The sequence below is a fragment of the Cucurbitaria berberidis genome (assembly GCF_010015615.1).
Source record: "Cucurbitaria berberidis CBS 394.84 unplaced genomic scaffold K460scaffold_1, whole genome shotgun sequence".
Classification (NCBI taxonomy): Eukaryota; Fungi; Ascomycota; class Dothideomycetes; order Pleosporales; family Cucurbitariaceae; genus Cucurbitaria; species Cucurbitaria berberidis.
This window is the reverse complement of record NW_024468935.1, coordinates 2,291,764-2,309,938: the sequence shown is the minus strand read 5'-3', so window position 1 is coordinate 2,309,938 and position 18,175 is coordinate 2,291,764. Positions and strand designations below refer to the sequence as shown.

The 18,175-nt window shown below is 51.9% G+C and overlaps 6 protein-coding genes across 6 annotated transcripts; 4 read left to right on the top strand and 2 right to left on the bottom strand.

The window, feature by feature from the left end:
• Window positions 1-69: 69 nt before the first annotated feature.
• On the top strand, window positions 70-2,044 carry K460DRAFT_270496 (uncharacterized protein; the record flags this gene model as incomplete). Its single annotated transcript, XM_040927658.1, has 3 exons — window positions 70-260; window positions 313-893; window positions 939-2,044. 3 exons carry the CDS (start codon window positions 70-72, stop codon window positions 2,042-2,044), a joined length of 1,878 nt encoding a protein of 625 aa, XP_040792993.1.
• A 1,588-nt stretch (window positions 2,045-3,632) lies between these two features.
• Window positions 3,633-4,668, top strand: K460DRAFT_271993 (uncharacterized protein; the record flags this gene model as incomplete). Its single annotated transcript, XM_040927766.1, has 3 exons — window positions 3,633-3,686; window positions 3,835-4,023; window positions 4,075-4,668. 3 exons carry the CDS (start codon window positions 3,633-3,635, stop codon window positions 4,666-4,668), a joined length of 837 nt encoding a protein of 278 aa, XP_040792992.1.
• A 1,220-nt stretch (window positions 4,669-5,888) lies between these two features.
• On the top strand, window positions 5,889-6,369 carry K460DRAFT_270699 (uncharacterized protein; the record flags this gene model as incomplete). Its single annotated transcript, XM_040927670.1, has 2 exons — window positions 5,889-5,952; window positions 6,011-6,369. 2 exons carry the CDS (start codon window positions 5,889-5,891, stop codon window positions 6,367-6,369), a joined length of 423 nt encoding a protein of 140 aa, XP_040792991.1.
• Window positions 6,370-8,153: 1,784 nt separating this feature from the next.
• On the bottom strand, window positions 8,154-10,997 carry K460DRAFT_422883 (ankyrin; the record flags this gene model as incomplete). The annotated part of the gene is made up of 3 exons (XM_040938188.1): window positions 10,418-10,997; window positions 9,107-10,371; window positions 8,154-8,896 (listed from the first exon to the last, which is right to left on the bottom strand). The coding sequence occupies exons 1-3, from the start codon at window positions 10,675-10,677 to the stop codon at window positions 8,154-8,156; spliced, it is 2,268 nt and encodes a 755-aa protein (XP_040792990.1). The 5' UTR covers window positions 10,678-10,997.
• K460DRAFT_412133 (uncharacterized protein) lies at window positions 10,929-11,663 on the top strand (the record flags this gene model as incomplete). Its single annotated transcript, XM_040937519.1, has 2 exons — window positions 10,929-10,969; window positions 10,997-11,663. The coding sequence occupies 2 exons, from the start codon at window positions 10,929-10,931 to the stop codon at window positions 11,661-11,663; spliced, it is 708 nt and encodes a 235-aa protein (XP_040792989.1).
• Window positions 11,664-13,402: 1,739 nt separating this feature from the next.
• K460DRAFT_273269 (uncharacterized protein) lies at window positions 13,403-17,808 on the bottom strand (the record flags this gene model as incomplete). Its single annotated transcript, XM_040927863.1, has 4 exons — window positions 13,403-14,333; window positions 14,379-15,291; window positions 15,343-16,812; window positions 16,866-17,808. The coding sequence occupies 4 exons, from the start codon at window positions 17,806-17,808 to the stop codon at window positions 13,403-13,405; spliced, it is 4,257 nt and encodes a 1,418-aa protein (XP_040792988.1).
• Between the last annotated feature and the right edge of the window lie 367 nt (window positions 17,809-18,175).

The window sequence follows — 18,175 nt, the reverse complement described above, 5'->3', positions numbered from 1 at the left end:
ATGCCCCCCCGCCTCTACCAGATCTACCCACATTGGCTTATTATCCATATCACTACCCTGCGACAAGCCATGGACATCACCAAGTTTGTCAACGACTTCCGCGAGTCGGCCTTTCTCCTTGGTGACTATAGCTCCTACCGCGCCCAATTGTCGCGACGGCTGCGAATTGTGCGCAGGAAGCTGGGGCGGGCAACACCCAAGAATGCCAAATATGCTGCAAAGGCGCCAATCACGGCCGAGGAGATTGGGAAGAACATCGAGTAGGTAGTCGTTTGCAAGTAGTTTGCCTTTCATAGTCGCTCACATTCACAGGGCCCTCCACCTCCTCCTGCTTACCTCTGAGCGGGCATGGGCGCACGCAATGGCCATGAAGGCGTCCCACTCCGAAGACAACGCTGACAAGAACATCACCGGCTCCACCCGCCAGCACATCGTCTCCCGGCTGCACAAGGCTGTCCAAAACGCCAAGCAGATCATAGACCTGGTGTCAGACACGGCTGCGAGTGGGGCAACCGAGACAGACGTGCTGGAAGCTAGGGCATATGTATATGCTTTGGCAGGCTCTGAGGAGTTCGAGAAGCAGTCCGAGGGCATCAAGGGCAGCAATGCGACACCTCAGCGCTGGAACTCTTGTTTGACCAATTTCTCTGCGGCGCGCATCATCTACAGTGCGTTGCTGAAGGCAACCAAGAAGGACCTGTTCAAGGACGTGCTGGCTGGTACAACCGACCCGAGCATACGATATGCAGCCTACCAGAGTCGCATTCCGCGCACTGTGGGTGTTCCAGCTGTCGCGAGAAAGTTCTTTCCCAAGGACGATGAACAGCTTCTCCAAGCTGTGCAGCGACTCGACCCCGCGGCTTTGGAAGAGGAGGAGGAGGCAGCTTCATCTCGTAGGTTCTCCGCTCTAGCTGTAGTTCGCGTCTAATGCTTCGCAGACTCCCAGATCACATGGCGCGGCCGGACGGCAAACGTAGTAGACGCCGCCATTGGCCAGGCGTTGGCTTCCGTCGATACCGCCTCTGCCGCCCTGGGCCAATCCACCAGTTCTTCCACATCCTCCAAAGATCGCGCCAACGCATACGATGATATTCTCATTGCGAGCCAGGACGCTGTCGACGCAACGCGAAGCGCAATTGAGGAGTTGGAGAAGGAGGGCGTGGACGAAGGCGATGCCCGCATGCAGGACCTCCGCGTGACAAACCTTGCAGTCAACTACGATTTAATCTCGTGGAGAATTGGGCGTAACAGGGTGCTCATCGGAGCAGACGATGGCCTCACGTTCCCGCCAAACCCTCCACAGAAGCCACGGCGGCCACGTAAGGATGGCAAAGAGTGGGCTGAGCGAGAGGAGCCCACTGGCCGGAAACTCGCTAGATTACGAGAGCGCATCGCATTGTATGATGCAATCCTGCAGAGCATCGACTCGATCAAGGAGCTTAGGGGTGCGGTGCGTGATACTGGCTTCGTCTCTGAACTGGATGGCCAGCGCGCATACTTTCAGGCACTCAAGTGCCTGAATCTGTCACACTCATATGCATTCTTGTCGACCCCAAAGCAGGCACTGGCACTTTGCAATCGAGCATTCTCGCTATCAAACCAGGCAGCATCCGCTCCTCGCTCAGCAGCCGCGTCGCCGTCAAAAGCACCCAAGCTAGAAGTATCAGAAGAGCAAGCGCAGACGCTCAAGGGACACCTAGAGAATCTCAACTCGCACTATCGAGGCGTTGTGGCGCTGTCACAGCTCTCCACCAGTTCAGAGACTGCCTCGAAGCCAGGCTCGACAACTGCAGCGCCGGTGGTCGAGAGACTGAATGAGTACCCATCATCTGGCTCGGTCGACCTCAAGAATCTGGTAACCTGGCCCCCGAAGCTGAAGCCCGTGCCTGTCAAGCCCTTGTTCTTGGACGTGGCATGGAACTATGTCGAATATCCGGGACGGGCACCGCAGGTGCAGGAAGTAGAGCCGGAGAAGGTGCAAGTGGAAGAGAAGAAGGCGGAAGTACCACAAGCGAAGAAGGGCTGGTTTTCTTTTGGCAGATAGATGACAGACAACGTGCAACCGTAGGATAGTAGGGATACAGGTCTGCTTTCGCGGTCCTACAACTACGCAATACTCACTCAGATGGGAACACATGATGATCTGGGGTAGCCAAAAATACTCGTTTTGTGAAGGCCAATGGCATGTTGAAACACGTCCCGCATATGTAGTTCGCGCTAGGGCTGCTCTCTCAGATTGCACCCGGTGTTTTCGCGATTACAACCGATTCCAGACACGGTGCTCATGATTGGGCTGGAATCCACCCTGTGCACAAGTGAAGACTGTTGTGGGGCTAGCGTAGAAGAGCCTCAGGGGCAACCCGCGGACCTTGGGATAAGCGCCGTGAACTACACTGGACGCACGCTCATGGGTAATAAGGCGTTGTCTGGTTTCAAGGAACAGCTGTTCGTCATGGCCCCTGCAGAAAGACTATGGCGTCAAGCGAGGCCGTTGGAGAGGCTGAGTCTGCGACTTGTGTGTTCAAGTTTGGGTGTGTGTTCACGTTGCTGCCACTGCATGTTGCATGTTAGAGGCCGATGGATGTCAGCATGAGGCTGGTACCACCAAGGTAAAACCACCCGGCTCAAAAAAGAGTAGGGGGTTGAGTGGAGGGGCGCTCTGAGGTCATGCAGGACATTAGATTAGTTCAAATTAAGATGGGTGGATATCGATAGCACCCCTAGCATCGACACGAGTGGGCACTGGGCTATGACCCCTTATCCGCGAGCGCGCAGAGAATGTATCGTGTACCTTGCTGCTCATTTCTCAGCTTGTGCTCGTTCCTCTCCCGACAGACACCCTCTCTCTGTCTCTCTCGTCGACGCTCTTTTGCAACTGCTGTCTTTCGTACTGTCGCTCTTTACCTATCGCTCACTTAATACCCACACACTCGTTCCAGGCTCACCTGTTTCCTCACGTTTTCCTTGGTGTATAGCTCTACGCGTGCTCATTCCGTGTACAAGGAATCGGCCAGTATAATAGCAAGCAACGACTTGGAGAAGCGCCCTGCGTTTCTCGACTCTTAATACCCACCACGGCTTCCGCACTGGCTACCTCGATCCTGCCCAGGCCTCAGGCCCACGAATCCTTTCGCCGACCCTCGATCCTGCAGGTTTTCGACCTGCCCGCCTTCAAGACGCCGTCCACACCTTTCCCCGAGGACAGGCTGCCGTCCATCGGCCACGACATATCGCGGCCGTCGTCGAGCTCGACTGTGGCTTCGTATACGCAGCAACGGCACGGCAGTGCTGCTTCGATCCAGCTTCCCGCCCTGTCGACGCTGGCTTCCGTAGCGTCCAACAGCCCCGCCGCCAACAACCACAGTAATGATAGTAATGATAGCACGAGGAAAGATACGCCCGAGAAGAGAATACCGTCACCCCTAAGGTACGTTGTCCACCCATGGTGTGTGTCAATCGAAGGTGTGAATGGCGGCAGACAGAGCACGCTGCGTCGGCGGCAGCTGTCCCCTGCCGTACCTCCCAAAACGGGCGTCCATGGGCCTTATCGCAGCCTTGGCATGCCGCCGCACCTCAACTTTTCGCCCTCGCAACTAACACGCCCCTCCAGCAAACCCTCCAATGGCCTCAGCATGACTTATGCAACCGCTGCGCCCGCGACTGCTGGCGGACAGGCTGGCTTGCCGGTACGTTCTGTTCTCTGTTTTTGGTGTTTTTGGGTTGCCCAGGCGCCTTGCTATCCTGTTCTCCAATTTTTGTCTCTTATCTAATCGATAGCATTCGACCATTGAGGACGAGCTCAATGTACCATGTACTGTTGCTAACCGTCAATAGCCTGTCTGCCAGAACTGCACTACGAGCACCACACCGCTGTGGCGACGCGATGAGTCGGGCGCTGTTCTCTGCAACGCCTGCGGGCTCTTTTTGAAGCTGCACGGCCGGCCACGGCCCATTTCGCTCAAGACCGATGTCATCAAGAGCCGCAACCGCGTCAAGACTGGCGGCCCGGGCGGTCGCAAGAGGGTACGCCAGCTTCCCTTTCACTGATATATGCCGCCTCTAACAGATTTATAGACCAGCGATACAGGCGGTCTTCCTGCTGCCCATCCCGATGCCGACGGCCAACTAGGCCTTGCCCAACACCGCCGCGTATCAGGAAAGATATCCTCGGGCCTCTCTGACCGCTCCCAGTCGCCCATCTCGCGCACCGGCACTCCAAACTACAATCACCCGTCCAACATCGCGCCCCAGCACATGTTCGAGCAAGCACTCCACAGTGAATTCCACTCGCCCTCGCTCCCTGGATTCGGTCTCCGTGCCCCTTCGCCTGCAACGTCCTCGATCAACGGCTCCCACCTCGAACCTCCGCTGCCTTATGATACGCTTGCTGCTCAAAACACTGCGCTCAAGACCAGAGTGTCGGAGATGGAACTGATCAACGATTTGTTCCGGAACCGTGTCAGTGAGCTTGAGCAGAGCGAGCAGTCGGCGCGGCAAACGGAGACGAGCCTGAGGCAAGAGCTTGAGGAGGTCAAGCAGCGAGAATCGGATCTGAAGAGGCGACTTGATGAAATTGAGGAGGACAGCCCACGACACAAGAGGATGAGGATGAGCGATCTTGTGGACGAGAGCCGCGCCGGCACGCCCATTAATGCCAAGGGGGAGTAAAATCCACCTTCGTTTAGGTTCGCGTTTTCCTTACCTCTTAACGACTATTTCACGCTGGCGTATGCTCGCTCGGTTTCTTTGCTGTCTGGCTGTCGTTTGGCTACCCCTCTTCGTGCGCTGCGGCCGGATGGGGGACACACTCCCTTCCCCTAATCCCGCGCCCCAATGACGAGAGCCCTGCGTCGACGCCTGCTCTCCTAGGTCATGACGACCGATTAATGTCTGAATACCACTTCTCCAGCTGCTTGGTGCGGCAATTGTATTGTAATGTTCCTTTTTGATACCAAGGCTCGATGTCGTTTGATGTGGCGGGATGCGTGTGAGTGAGTGGCATGGGAACAAGATGAGTGGATCTACGGTCAAGGTTACCAAAAGTATTATTTGCATAGTTGCTCGTCAATGGAATATGAAGCTCTTGATCCTTGCCTCTCTCTCTCTATGAAACCTTGGAAAAGCATCAATTGGAAAAGCCTCAAACTTGGTAAGGATTTCTAGATTGCCTGATGAAGTACTTCTCAGACTAAGCTATGTAACTCGACGAGGATAGATGAGCTGAAGGCCTGCACATGCATGTCTGTGTACCAATGTTCTGTCTAGATAACCTTTGTACCAAACCCGTTTTCACTTGGATAGTGCTCTTTGGAGCACTTTAAGGGTGTTTCTCTGATTAAGTCTGCTATATCATTGAAAAGGTTCCAATCCATTGCTGCGGTTCAGGTGAAGCTTGGATTTGAAGACTAGCAAGCTTGCATCGACGGTATAGAGCATATATACAATACCCAAGATATAGACAAGTACGCACGAGCTTCGAGAAGTGATTGTCCTTTGCAGCAAGGAGCATGGACCTTATACGTTCGGAAACATCGGTCATGGGGAACCCGTCCCGGGGAGGTAGTCGCAGCTTTCGCAAGCTGCATCAAGCGGGGACAACGTGCCTGGACTCAATGCAGCGACAAGAAAGCCACCAGCATCTTCAACCCAAATTAATGTCCATCTCTAATGATTCAAGTCGTTAGATGGTTGGCAAGGGGATGCCGTCCTCGGGCAGAATTGGGCGCTAACCCCAATGGCAAGGCACGGGCCTCCTTGGCATGGGCAGCTAATCAACCCTTCTGCGAGTTTTTACTCTCACCTCCTCCATCCTCCTCCACCACCTCCCATCCATTGAACCCTCAATTCATCTCCCACTCATCTCCACTCCGGTCGTCACCACCATCACCATGGTTGCCATCGCTCGCTCCTTCGGCGCCGCCCGCGTGGCCGCCCGCGGCTTCTCCAACGCTGGTATGTCTCGCGCCTGCCCCAATGGCATCCATTGAGCTCCATCAGCTCCATCACGCAGCCATTGACTCTCATCTCGCAGCCCGCCAGCCCACCCAGAACAGCCTCGTCGCTGCCCGCAGCGCCTTCCGCAGCAACGCCGCCCGCCAGATCATCCAGAAGCGTGGCATCGTCGCTGAGTCGACCGCCGCCGCCATGGTCGCTGCCGCCAAGATTCAGGGTGCCGGTCTCGCTACCATCGGTCTCGCCGGTGCTGGTGTTGGTATCGGAACGGTTTTCGGTGGCCTCATCCAGGGTGTTGCCCGCAACCCTTCCCTCAGGGGTCAGCTCTTCCAGTACGCCGTCTTGGGTTTCGCCTTCGCTGAGGCTACTGGTCTTTTCGCGCTCATGATGTCTTTCTTGCTTCTCTACGTCGCATAGATATGTGCATGGCTGCATCGACTACCGGACATTCGGGTCTTCGGTATGGGGTCGCAGGGTGGAAAATTCTGCAGGGGGATGGGTGTGTGCATAGGGACGACTACTGCCTCTTTTCCTACTCTAGTGGCCGGTCAGATTGTGTAAAACATGTACTTTAGACGAGCAATCTGAAGAGCAAGCTACCACTTCACAGCTCTGATTCCTTTCCCCGAGGTACATGTGCGGAGGCTCTAGCTGGAGCAGTGACGCGTGCGGATGGCTGATGTTGTTTCTAATCGACTCAATTGAAGCCTGAGATTCAATGCCGAAGCTTCCCAATGACGAATTGTCGTTCCGTGATGAGCTACAGCTCTCGAGCTCTCAATTGATGAAACTTGGTCTTGCCAAGCCTTTTGCTCAACCTCAGCTCCTATGGCCCCGCGAATCCGACGGTCGCTTATAACACTACACCTCCTGATGCGATTATTTCTACTTGTCACGCTTTCTGTCCTCTCAGTTCACACATGCGATGTGTTATAATGACCAATGACGCTCTCTCATGGTGTTGTCGGAGCTCTTACTGCCGTCTAGTACGACGCTCGAGAGTCTTGTCGTGATGCGCATGTACAACCTCGTCAACTTACACGCGCATGGTAAACGGTCCTACATGATATGAGACAGCTAGCAGTGGACTCTTCAAATCTTCTCCCACTCTGGAGTAGGATGTTCGCACATTGTCTCAATGTTGCGCATAGCCAACGTAAGCTCTCGTCCGCTCTGTTAGAAAGATCCCTAACGTCAAGTAGGTATAACGTAGACTAGGTATGCATTACAAATGAAGCGCACGAGTCTATTTGCCGCACGCGTCGAAGCACTCCTACGCTGTCGTGTCGCCTATACCTCGCCTACGAAGCTACGTGCCTTCCCATCGACTTATACGCGCGGAATCGGTATACTGGGAGGGTTCCCGCGGTTGGTGAGGGGGCGGTTAGATGTAATGTGGGCTAGCTGGGGAGAGATGATAGGGTTGTGGAAAGATCACAGGTGGGATGGGCATACAGGACACTGCAGTAGCGATGGTGCGAGGTGCGAGGTGCGAGGTGCGTATGGCAAAATGACCCTAGATGAGTTAACTCAGTGATGTCGGTTTATGGTGAACTGCCGTGGTTTCGTGGAGTAGCTGTCGCGGGCTCAAAACCTCACTCCCGTTCCGTGATGAAAGTTGGGACATCTGACTCAAACTGGCCTCGACCGTCCATGTCAGCCACTAGGGAACGTGTATGATCTGGTCCTCCGATGTTCGCGTCGACCTTTCGGGCTCTCATAGGGCCGTAAGAGACGCGGCGATGCTTAGCTGTTCTAGTTGGTGAGTTTGTGCTGAAGTATATGTCGATTAGTTATAAGTAGTAAAGTAGTTGGTGAGGTAGGTTAATTAAGCAAAACTCAGTAGCTGCACTATTAGCCTACAGTTTCTTTGCCGGTCTCTTCTATTCTTGTTTAAATGACTGACATGATGATATTCCTGTATTTCTATGTCCTTCAGTCAATCAACCCGAACCTCTGTTTGAGGGGGTAAAGAGGAGGTGACGGACAAGAGGGAAGATGGGCGCGGATTCAAATGTGGGATGTGTAATTAGGTGGGGAATGAGTACCATATGAATATGGGATGGGCTTTGGTTATGTATGTATATAAATCTCAACGAAAGAATTGCACTTAATCTACCCAACAACCCGATTATTTAGGGAAATACAAATGAACTTCATAACCTTGCGGCGACATGTTTCCTCCTAATCCCCAATAATACCTAAGCCGTCATGTCCAGATCTTCAGTATCGGCCATTTCTAGGTCATACATTGGATCGTCATTTATGTATTCATCCATGAAAGAATAAGGCTGGGCTTCGAGTTCAGGCTTGGTAAGAGCGTTATCCTGCAGTTCAACTAGCCTTGTGGGGCCTGCAACATTGCTTTCTTCTCCGGCAGTTGTGGTAGAGCCAGCTTCATCGTCCGTGGCGCCGTAGTAGAGGAGAAGGTTGACGAATTCTTTGTGACCGCGTTCTCTGGCATACTTCAATGCGGTCCAGTCACACCCGAAGTATCCGTCTTCTCTACTGAAGTCTATGTCGATGTCTTTGTGCTCAAGAAGGAGTCTTCCTGCATCTAGTTGACTATACCAAGCAGCGGTCATTAGGGGGCTGTAGCGGTTATTATTCATCTTGTTGACGTTGATATCTGGGTGAGCTAGTAGGACTCGTATTATCTCGCAATCTCCTCTGTGAACGGCTGTGGTCAAAAGGGTCTCCTTAAACCTGGGGGATTTATCGATGAAGTTTACATCCTGAAAGTCCGCGCGACGTAGTAGCCTTCTGATTACCTCCGTCTTGTCGATTTCTTTCATCAGCGAGGCTTGATCTGGCATGTTGGTACATTTCATGGGGTACCCCTGGTGTTCAAGTAACGTATGAACCGTTTCCCAGTGTCCATTGAAGGCCGTTAGATGTACAGCAGTCTGTTTGTTATCATCCGTACACCCAGAATCGGCGAATCCTTCATGAATGAGCAGTTCGGCTATGTAGGAGTCACCCCGTGCGGCTACTAGATGCAATGGTGTCTGCGAATTCTGGTTTTTGCAGTTGATCTCGATATCGTCTCGACTGATCAAACACTTAACAGCCTCCACATGACCTTGTGAGGCTGCTAGATGCAATGGTGTCTGTGAATTCTGGTTTTTGCAGTTGATCTCGATATCGTCTCGACTGATCAAACACTTAACAGCCTCCACATGACCTTGTGAGGCTGCTAGATGCAATGGTGTCTGCAAAAACTTGTCTTTGCAACTTGTTTCGACATTATCTTGACGACACAAATGCTTTACAAAATTCGTACAACCTTGTGAAGCGGCTAGGTGCAACGGTGTCTGCAAATTCTTGTTTTTACAGTTGATGTCGATACCGTCTTGACTAATTAAACTCTTCACAACATTCGGATGACCTTGGATAGGCACCAAAAGGGGAGATATACAGTCGGTAGAAGCAGCAGGATTGGCCACGGCGGCTACTTGGTCGAGCAATAGCCGGAAAATATCGAAGTGTCCCTTCAATACAGCGATATAGAGTGGAGTTAATCTGTTCACGCGCGTCTGAACATTTAGATCAATCCCTTGAGAAGACAGAAGCAACTGCATGACCTCGATGAACCCGTACCGCGCTGCTTGATGTATTGGCGCGTTTCCTGTAGGGTCTTTCTTGTTGACATCGATATCTGAGTGTTGAAGCATCGCAGCAACTATAGAGGTTTGTCCCATTTTTGATGCAGCGGTGAGTAGATTCTGGGCGTTATGACTTGCGAAGGTCGTTCTTGGGTGCTTAATATAGACCTGCAATACTTCGATACTTCCAGATCGTGCTAGGTAGTACTCGATACTGTCGAGATTTATAATTTCTGCCGTTCCATGCAACAGTACGTTGACGGTACCGGGATTCTGACTCAGCAGAGCCTCATACAAAGGTATTCTGCCTTTGTCATTCCGCCTCTCCGCGTTGGCACCTTTTTCGAGCAAGTATTGGACTGACATAGCCTGACCTGCTCTCGCGGCACAGTGCAGCGCAGTGGAGCCGTCGTTTGCTATCGTCTCCAGTGCTATTCCCGCGTCCAAGGCCGCTTCGAGGAGGGTTATATTGCCCAGACTTGCTGCCTGCATAAATGTCGAGCAGGTATGGAGGTACCCGGTGTGACCGAGCTTGGTCGACGAAAGAGGCGAGGACCGGGGTGCAGGATCATTGATATCTAGCGAACTTGCCTCTTTACGTGTCTTGGAGGGGTTTCCATGAATTTTTGACAAATGTCGGCTCAGGTGGTCCTTGCGAATTGTTCGAAACTGGCAATGCTCAATATGACAACGATACTTCTCGTGTCCAACGCGATGACGAGCTTTGACATGTCGATTGAGGTCTAGACGGAGCGCAAATCCGCGATGACAAATCTCGCATCCAAACGGCTTAGAATGCGTTTTCTTATGCTGACTCCAATGGGTAAGCTAAGCGCCCTGCACAATGAAAGAAAACCTACTTGAACCTTCCAAGGGTATCGAACGACTTAGAACAGGTGTCGCATTTGAAAAGTTCAGAAGCCATCATTTCTGCATAAAGAGGGGTGAGTTTGTCGAGACGTGATGTACTGCGGCAACTCTCGATCGAGTGCATGAGCTTTCGTAGATATGTGTACAGCCAGTGAGGTACCCCCGTTAAAGAATATCTGATGCGAGGCTGAGACTGAAACGAAGGGCATCTGTATCCCGGGTGATTCGGCGCCACTGGTGACACCTGCATGGCCTAGCCTTGACTCCCTGGTTCACATTTTGGATTCCTCATATAGTGTATAGCTCCCCTTTGACTCTTGGTCCTGACTCCGTGCACTTCGAATTTTCGGGACCGACTCCAGTCCGACAGTTTTCGTGCTCTTCACCATCTTTAGCGAATCACCACTCCAGTTACTACAACCAACCGACGCTGAACCCGCTGACCTTCCTACGATGGCAGCGTCCTACCCACAGGTAGACGGCGAAGATCTCTCGCTTTCGATGCCGAGTATCCAAAGATCAAGACGTACCCTGGATCACGAGTAGGTTTTTTTTTTAACATTATGCAGTTATGCCCCTTGGATTTGGCATACAGAACCTTCCAATGCCTATGCAGGCTACACTAACTTCCCTGAACCTTGGCGCGATCCAAACCTGTACCGGCAGTCGGACGCCCTCCTCTTTCCCGAGGACCTCAACCAAACCCTCCAATCCCCTGCCTTGTCTCAAGCTTATCCCATTTCTGGCTACCAGAACCTGGGAACGTCTGGTACCTGGCATAGCAGCATCCTTCCCGATGTGTATCAGTTCGGAGCCTCGCCATTCGGTACGGAGTCGCAAGATATTTCGACGAATTTACCACTCGAGGACGTCGGATTTGATGCCTTGCCGATGTCCTCTGCTTGGATGACACAGAACACCGCTCAAGCTCCTACTCCAAACTACTTGCACGATCAGCCGATCATGCCTGTTACGAGCGAGGCTCAGCCCGGCCCACTTTCCAACCCTATCACGGCTCCAGCAGCTTCAGCTGTGCCGCAGACTACGGCCAGTGATCGTATGAATTGTCCCAATGGCTGTGCTGGAACCTTTCGCCGTCCTGGAGACTATCGCCGACACATGAGGAAGCACGCGTCGCCAAGATTCAAGTGCATGATGTATGACTGCGACAAGACCTTCTACCGCGCCGACAAGCTGCGCGATCACATCAAACGAGGTCACAAGTTCAACTTCTGAGAGCTCTCATAGGCTCCAAGGCATTGTCGGTGAGGTAGCGGGGCGTATGTGGCGAGGCTGAGCTGTAGTGGGCAGACTTTCTTCTGTGGGTTTCGTGTTTTTTCTTACGACAGTCCTTACCGATGTACCTGTCTGTCACTACCTTGTAATCATCATCTCCTCTTTGCAGTAATAAAATACACTCGTTGTTTTGAGGTTTGTGCAGCGCCTGTGGTTCTGATTGTATCCAGGTAATGATCTACGTCTAACCTTGTTCGGCCATAGTCCACGTACTGTATATTGACCCACCATCTAAGGTTCCTCTATAAGCTCTCCACCATCTTTTTGTCTTCCATTCCCCTTGATTACAACATCTTCATATTCACCATATTACGGAATCGCTAAGCTGGTTGTCATGGATCACGCCATGCACAGTCCAACACTCTTGCGCCCCGCCAACGCAACAATGCATGACTGCAGCGCAACCCAAGCCATCTTGACAGATTAATGCCTCACTCCTCTTAGCCAACAGTGATTGGCCGAATGTGCCCTCTGAGCCCCAAAGGGCTACTACATCCAACTTGATAGGACGAGTGTGCCCTAAACCCACTGCAAAGCTGATTGGACGAACGCGCCCTCCTGCACGCTGACATGCACGCTGCAACAACAGAAAGGCTGAAACGGCGCCCTTTTAGAAAAGCAGGCAAACGGTCCTCGACACGAAACCATGTGACTGATTAAATTTTTTCGGGCCCTAGTTTGTAGTGAAGTATCTATGCGATCAGCACTCAAGCAAGTTCATCTTTCCGTGCCACTTTTGAACATCTCAAGACCTAAATGGGGAAATAGAATTTTCAAGTAAGTCAGCTACTTGGTAAAAATACAGCCCCCAAATTTGCACTCACTGTATCGTGAACCAAATCGGAACAATACTAACCTAGCAATCCCTCTGTTCAATAGTCCTATCTTATTATCAACTCTCCCGATTGCAACATGTGAGGGCTCTGTGGTGCGGTGCCGAATATCTATCTTTCCGTACGCTCATACATCCATGGCGTACGCATAACCATCAAGAAGAAAGCTTACTAAACGAGTGAGTACCGCAGTTACTACCCGTAAACCTAAATTAAAAGTGTGAGTTTCTTCCTGTAGCAATGCTGTCTCAATACGCTCGTTCGGTATCTACCTATGTTCAGTGTTGATCGTCTTGACGACGTAGTTTTATATGTCTCTAGTTCTTCCATGCTACTCCCATGGCTCTTCAACACGTAGGATTTATTTAGCGTTCTATCTACCTATCCTTGGGTGGTTTTCGCAATAGTGTGTATGACTGCTTCTTTCACCTCTTGTTCTTTTGTTCACCGTGAAACATAACATGTGAATAGTGAGTCCGCAAGCAAAATGATTAATATCGCTTAGCTTGCTTGGTTATGTTAGTTACAGGAGTGGTGTAGAAGCGGAATATCCAAAGATTAAACGGGGTCAATGAGATGAGACATCAGACACACAAGTCGACTGCATAGCAGTCTTACACATCAAGACCGGACACGATAGTGGGGAATGTGGTGGAACATCGTGATTCTCGTAAGTGTATCAGTCTATCCTCCGTTATTGATTCGTGATAAGGGCTTATCCCAAGGCCTGACAATGCCTCACTCGCTTGATCAAAATACCGCCCACCTTCCCTACCCAATGCTTCCGTCCATGGATCGACAATTTCGTTCACAGCCTTTAATCAACTCTTTCCCAAGTGCTGCTGCTCAAAGAAGAGGCATGAAAACCTCACCCAACCACACCTTCACCGCCGTCACCAAAGCCCCAGTGTCTGCAAGATCCGCCTCCTTGCCCGCACCCCAGTTCGAATCAACACCAAGCGCCAACTCTGCAAACAGCACCTCGACGTCCTTCTCCGTCTCTCGACTCACCAACTCCTCCAACTCCCCACCCTCATCCATCCACCTAAGCAGCATATCACCATCGACATGCTTGTTCCTTGGCGCCGCAGGCCCGCGCTCCTGATGCCTTGGATCTACGCTTCTCGCTGTAATCTTTGCATCCTGAATACCCTCTGCGCCATTCATGAGGACATCGAAGATGTTGCCACTCCGAGGCTTGATTAAGGTGTGCTGGTATGCGGGGTCACGAGCTTCTTTTGCTTCGATGAGGTTTTGTAAGAGGCGGAGGAGGTGACGGGCTGGTTGGGAGAGGATGGAAAATGTGTATATGGTGCCGTCAGAGCAGGCACCGATGATATCGTCTGAGAGGATTCCGCCCGTACGCGAGAGTTCTGAGCGACGCCATGGGGGACGGATGTCTCCGCGTTGGAGGCGGACTACTGTTCGGGGGAGACAAGCTTCGAAAACAGTTGCCGAATCGTTTCTGTAGGTTCGATCGGGTGGGTGATAAAGGCCGCAGATCGAGGCACTCTTCTTGTCTGTGAGTAGTACGATGTTGTCCTTGTTCTGATCCGCCTCATCGGGTCTGGACAGGTCCATGACCAGGTGGTGAGTACACGAGCGCTCGCGGCTGTCCGTAAAGACTTGCTCGAACTCAAACCGGCCTTCTCGGGCTGTTTCAACAATTTTATAGCAGATATGTGAATGCTGAAGTGTCGAAACGTAGACGAAATTACCTTTGACGGATATGTGAATTCCTGGAGAAGGCAGGTCTTTCGTACCGCGCTTGAACCATCTATAACACTTAGCAAAGCCGAAAGCTGGAAAATGGAGTACTTACCGTCCGGCCTGAGAGTCAAAGTAGTCCAATGACAATGTCTTTCCTATGACGTTGACGGTCGACTCATTTCCCCACATGGCTACACAATAGACCGGATGCTCGTAGCTGGACTCTTTTTGCATCTGTAACTTTGTTCCGTTCTTACCTGCGTTGAAGATAAGCCTTCTTCCTGTCTCCTTGCCGGAGCCCACGGCGATCCCAGTGCCTACAATGAAGAGGCAGTACTTCTTCCCTTGGTGATCAATAAACGGCCATTCGACGAGAGAGTAAACTCTCTCCGCAGGTTTCAAAGTATACTCAGCTATAATGACTCTATCAACGGGTGCGTCTCCGTCTTCCTGCTTGACCTCCAGCTCGTCGCTGGATTTATCGTCGTGTACAGTCAGCAACTTGATTGCTGAATGTAGCACCCTGGAGCCGTTTGGTGGTGCTCGTTCCTCTTTTGCCTCTATAGTAGAGACTACCATTCGCCGCGGTGACTCCATGTATACGACATTTGTAGGCTTTGCTACCGTAAGAAGCTTTCGTGGCACCGTTCTGGTATCATGCACAGATAGCGACGGAACGTCATGGCTCGTCCACCTAATGTCGGAGTCGAGCTGCGAGAAGAGTAGCTGGTCTCCAGCAACGGCAAAAAGAAAACCGCCGAGGTTTCTTCCTATAGAATCCAGTTCTCTAAAGAAGGGTAGCTGATACATGGCCGTGACCGGGGACTGGAGGTAGCCTGGGTTGGTGCGGTTGGTGAACCATATGGAACTGACATCTAGAACAAGGGGATTAAGCGTTGAGCAACGCACTCGACAGAGGTCCGAGCTGCATGATACGAAAGCAACAGAGGCATCGGTTTGACTTCGCATGATTCGTGCTGAAGTAACGCCCATCTTTACAGATCGCCAAGGTAGGCGTGGGGCAGCTATTTCGTCGTTAGTGGAGTTCAAGTCGCATCTTCAGGGTACGGTCATACCATTATCGACGATTGCGAGATTGGTGCTAAGAAGATACCCAGTTCGCGTCGCACATACCAGCACCTGCTGTCCCCTGGACTCCAGAACCACGGCACTTTCACACAGCATACGGAAGCCATCTACTGCAACATCTTCAAGTGACTCCTCTAGCACTAGGGAAAAGGCTCCCTGCTCGTCTATCCGGAAGAGCAAGATTTTCGAATCAAACGTGCTTACAAACACATGTGGAGCACCGTTAAAGTCTAGGAGCTCAATGCATGTCGGATCATAAGCTAGCTGATGTCGAATACTCTTGGCTGGGATAAAGGATCCGTCGTGGGAAATGAGTATGAGTTTCAAATATATCTTGCCAGACTCTCGGAAGGTGACTGCAATGAAAGGGAATGCAGCCCGAGAAGCGGCTAGTAGCAAGGGGCCGCTGAATGAGATTGAATCAATTTGACACAGAGCTGGCCGACGTAGAGTTCGAGCCTCGTTTCGACAGATCTGTATCGAAAAATCATCAGACCAAGGACACGCGGAAACAGTCTCCTCATCTCGCATGATATCGTCAGCAATGGCCTCATCTTCAGCGTGTATCTGTGCCTTTTCCCATTTCCCATCTTCCCAAGCACCAGAGAGCTTGCCGCGATTCTCAGGTGATATACGAGTGACCCGAATTAGAAGTGTCTCTAGTGGGAGGGTGACTAAGAGCGTAGCATAGTGATCTTTTACTCTTTTGCCTTCGCTATCGACCGTTTGACTGCCATAGTCGACCACCCAGAGGCCGGTGCAGCCATTCATGCCACTGAACGAGTCGTCGACGAACGCATTCAGGCCATGTCTGAGTTCAGATACCTGTCCATGTGGGCTGCTCCCATTTGCGACAAATATCGCACATCGGTCGCGTTTGTAGGGCGCTCGTAGGCCGTCGAGTCGAGTGACTGAGAGGTCCGTGAGAGGAGTCCAATTGGGTATCGACTCGACGTAGCTGAACCGATTTGTGCCGGGGTAGGGCAAGGCATATGAGTACTCTGTTGGCCACGCCCCAATTTTGCATAGAAGCCCATCGTTGCCAGCTCCTCCTGCAATCAGAACGTCTGGATACAGCTGTGCAAACTCGGAATTGTCAACGCTGAGGCATGCAAATGGGGTATCGATTCGATAGGGCCAGTCGCCAGCTTCATGTATATCCACAGAAGCCCCTGGGCCTCGTTCCGCATACATGAAACGCCCATCTTCTCGCACAATGTAGAAGGCTTCCTTCTCGAACTCTGGGTTGCGTGGTGCTTTGTCCCATGCAACCCATCGCGGTTTGTGTCTACTGTCGCCGGGTTGTAGCGGAGCGAGAATGATAGCGCTTATCGGTGCTTTAGTGCGTACGGGAACACCTGAGAGCACGTCTTTGTAAACTGATATATGACTGTCGAAGACTAATAAGAAGTCGGGGCTACGCCTCAAAGGGATGAGTAGGGACGGATTGTGATCCTCTGACAGCGTTAGCCGGCAATACAAGAAACTAGATACATCTTCGTCCGCCTACCGTAGTCCACCAAGACCCGCTCGGTTCGTGCGGTAGCCTTGCTCAAGTCCTGCCTGCAATCCCAGTCAAAGCATGTGATCTTTGTTTTCCCTTGGTGTGCGATGATGAACAGAAGTACCACATGGAAATCGTCCAGTCCGCTGCCCGATGATAGAAAGTCCATATACATGATACGCCCCTCGATTGGGATGATGCGCTCATCTTCGATGGGTATTGTGTCGCTACCTTCTCGAATCTCCTTTCTCCATCTTTCCATGGTCTTGGTCTTGTATAGAATGAAGCGTCCCTCAGGCGCAGCCACTGCCATTGCTCGGCGTTTGGGATCTATAGCGAGAAAGGCACCAAACCGGTCAAAGCGCGTAGCTCCAGCGGGAAGCTTGATGGTTTTCTGGCTGAACGAGACGGCGCCTGCCTGCATGTTACGAGCCCACAGAAACATTAGCGTCCTTGACGTCAAAGTGAGTACGATGACTTCTGGAGGCAGGTGACATTCTTCGTCACCTGTCATCGATCTCCTCTCTCGGTGTATGGTTTGCTTCTTGGGCAGCGGACTTCCAACGCTCTTGGTGATGGGGACCTCGCGGGGGTCGCCGAAAATCCTAGCTGCGAGGATGCGGCCTTTGAAATCAGTCTTGGTTGCAACATGGCGAAGGTGGCCATAGTCGCGAATCTCTTTCAACTGCACCGAATCTTCACCGACCAAAGCGATGTCAGTCAGGTCTTTGTGGCGTACGTTTGCCGGCAAAATGACGTTGCTCATAGGGCTCGCAAAAATAGTCCTTGAGAGGATACCAAGTTCGGGAACATGGGTGGCGGATTTCATGGTGGGCTCTCGCATCTCAGTGTCAGCTTGCTGAGCCCGTGCCATGATTTGATAGACGTCGAGCGGTCTCGATACCCATTCATTGTCGACGAGGACGAGACCTTGCACTTGATGATCCATGGCGGGGACTGGACCCTGAAGTACGGATCGGATAGCGCTGCAGCAGTAGATGTACCCGTCGATTTGCCCAGGTTGTACCCACGTATCGAGAAGGGTCTAGGCCGAAAGTGGTAGCGTGGCGGCTGCGCAGACGCCCTCGACGCCTAACTTCCAAGATTATATACCAGCGCGAGGAGAAACAACAAGGTGCAGCACTGTGAAAAGAGATGAGACAAGTAACATGGTATTGCCTGGCCGGACAGACAGGCTGCTAGACGGAGTTCGACGCAGCGCAAAGAATTGGCAATAGCGCTATTGGCGCAGTAGAATCGCTTGCACAGCAGCCGGCACAACGAGTGGATTGGATGGAGGATCGATGACTGGAAAT